The sequence below is a fragment of the Electrophorus electricus genome, chromosome 13 (assembly GCF_013358815.1).
Source record: "Electrophorus electricus isolate fEleEle1 chromosome 13, fEleEle1.pri, whole genome shotgun sequence".
NCBI classification, from domain to species: Eukaryota; Metazoa; Chordata; class Actinopteri; order Gymnotiformes; family Gymnotidae; genus Electrophorus; species Electrophorus electricus.
The window spans coordinates 22,612,998-22,614,990 of NC_049547.1; the positions used below are offsets into that span (position 1 = coordinate 22,612,998).

Genomic DNA, 1,993 nt, shown 5'->3' on the forward strand with positions numbered 1-1,993 from the left:
TTCAACCGGAGTATCGCGGGCGATTCCACGTAGCCTGCGGGATAAGCCCACGACGGCGCCATGTCTGCGCGCTCAGCCCGTAAGGTGGAATCTTCCCGAGGTCGAGATGCTGTAAGGGTCGGTCGTGGGCAGGAGTTTGGGGTGTGGGATTGTTGCTTGGACTCTGTGCTGGACTTCAGCGGGACACCAGGAAGATAAGGCTTACATGCGTGTGACATTAGGTCAGACAACAGAGGGTACGTTAAACTACCTCTCGGTTTGTCAAAGACTGAGCTTGACGTGAAGACGTTTTATCAGTCTCAAGACATTTCTCAAAAAGTGTTTTATCTCCAAACCCCATTCATGGAATTAAATGTTGTTTCAGGGTCAAAAACCAAACTCATTCTCGAAAAAGAAAAGAAACTAAGATTAAAAAAGGAGATTCAAATACAGAGTAGGGAGTAGGGGTGATGGGGAGACTGTCATGCATGTCTGTAAGATGTCCGTATATTAATGTTGCTGTGTGACATGTAAACTGCAGTTGAACGGGTTCTGATTTTTTTCCTGTTAACTCGAGCGGCGTTTGACGTGTGGGTCTCTCAGACCGCCGCTGTGCCAGACTTGTTTACATGATGTCGTGACAAGATCTGCACGGATACACTAGCTGTCTATATCAACGATTCCGTTGTTTGTACCCTATCGGAGTGTTTGTGTTTTGAACACTCACCACAAGAGGAGAATTGAGAAAAGTTTTGTAATATATAAGAAATATTATCTTTATCTTTATTATCTTTGTGTGATAATATTTTAAATACTCTCATTATCGCTGATGTCGATGTTGTGGGTCCAGATTTGAATTTCTTCTTTGCTTGTTTGCTGAACGGTTTCCTCGGTCCATCTCTGCTCATGGCGATCTGTTGGACACACACTGATAATACAGGTCAGACAGTTGCATATTCTGAATACTCACAGAAGAACAGGAGCCTCATGCAGTGACCAGCACCAGAGCACAGACCTGCTGTTTCCACTGCTGAGACATGCAGGGTCAAACTCAGCTACGTGTACAGCCCTTAAGGAGTTAGTTACCATTTTAGACCCAGGAAAATACCAAAATACCAAAAGGACTGAAGTTTAAAAAAACCTGATGTCCTGTAAACCACATAAGGCAATATTGCCCTTCCAGACTCACTTAGTTTGCTAAAACTCTCCTCACCAAACTGAAACTCTTCTCACCAAACCCTGGCTTTGTTGTTGGTTGCTGTGCTGTGCGTGAAGTTTCCCAGAATGCCACAGAAAGGACACTGGTCCTAAATTAGGTATCATCTACATGACTGAAAGGTAACACACTTTTATCAGCATATTTGACAGACAATAAATACTTAAAGTTCAGGTTTGTGTTCCCCGGACTGTGGTCATGTTTATCAATTCTGTTCTCTACAGTTACAGTGCAGACCCACATGGCACCAACACACAAACTGTGCGCCTTAACGCCAGTCTGTCATCGCCACAGAAGAACAACTAAAAGGTGTTTTGGATTCTGTTCTGTGTAGAAGTGGAAAAAGTGTCCAGGTTTCTGCTCTGTCTCCCGTGATGTCCTGCTAAAGTAGAGATTCTGGAACACACTCAGTTGGTGGCTAAAGTTGTTTTACCCAAAACTCCAGTGTGATGGTTATGGATCAGGACATTTTGGGCTGTGAGGAGTTCATTCTGTTGAATGTAGTTAAAATATTGCTTGGCATGGTTGTTTTTTCCCCATTGTGGTTTTCTCAGAATAAATGTCTTTTTTTTAAACCTCTCGCTGCGTTTCCTACATGTGTGCATGTTTGTCAGTGTTCAGCATCTGCGCTGGACTCAAACATTTTTGAAAGACTAGTGTTTGTTTGTTTATCTGTAAGATATTGTAAGTGTTTGTTAGATTTTCTGAGTGTGTGTTTATGTGTTTTCTGTGTTTCTGCTATTTATTCTGCTATTTATTTATTGGGCTTTCTCTCACTCTGTGTGTGTGTGTGGTGGT

The 1,993-nt window shown here is 42.7% G+C and overlaps 1 protein-coding gene across 1 annotated transcript in view; it reads left to right on the plus strand.

The window, feature by feature from the left end:
* Positions 1-708, plus strand: part of chrm3a (cholinergic receptor, muscarinic 3a) — a 101,496-nt gene extending 100,788 nt beyond the window's left edge. Inside the window, exon 2 of the mRNA XM_035532959.1 lies at positions 1-708. This exon is cut by the window's left edge and continues 1,804 nt beyond it. Coding sequence (XP_035388852.1) covers positions 1-33 — 33 coding nt within the window. The 3' untranslated portion in view covers positions 34-708.
* Positions 709-1,993: the final 1,285 nt, after the last annotated feature.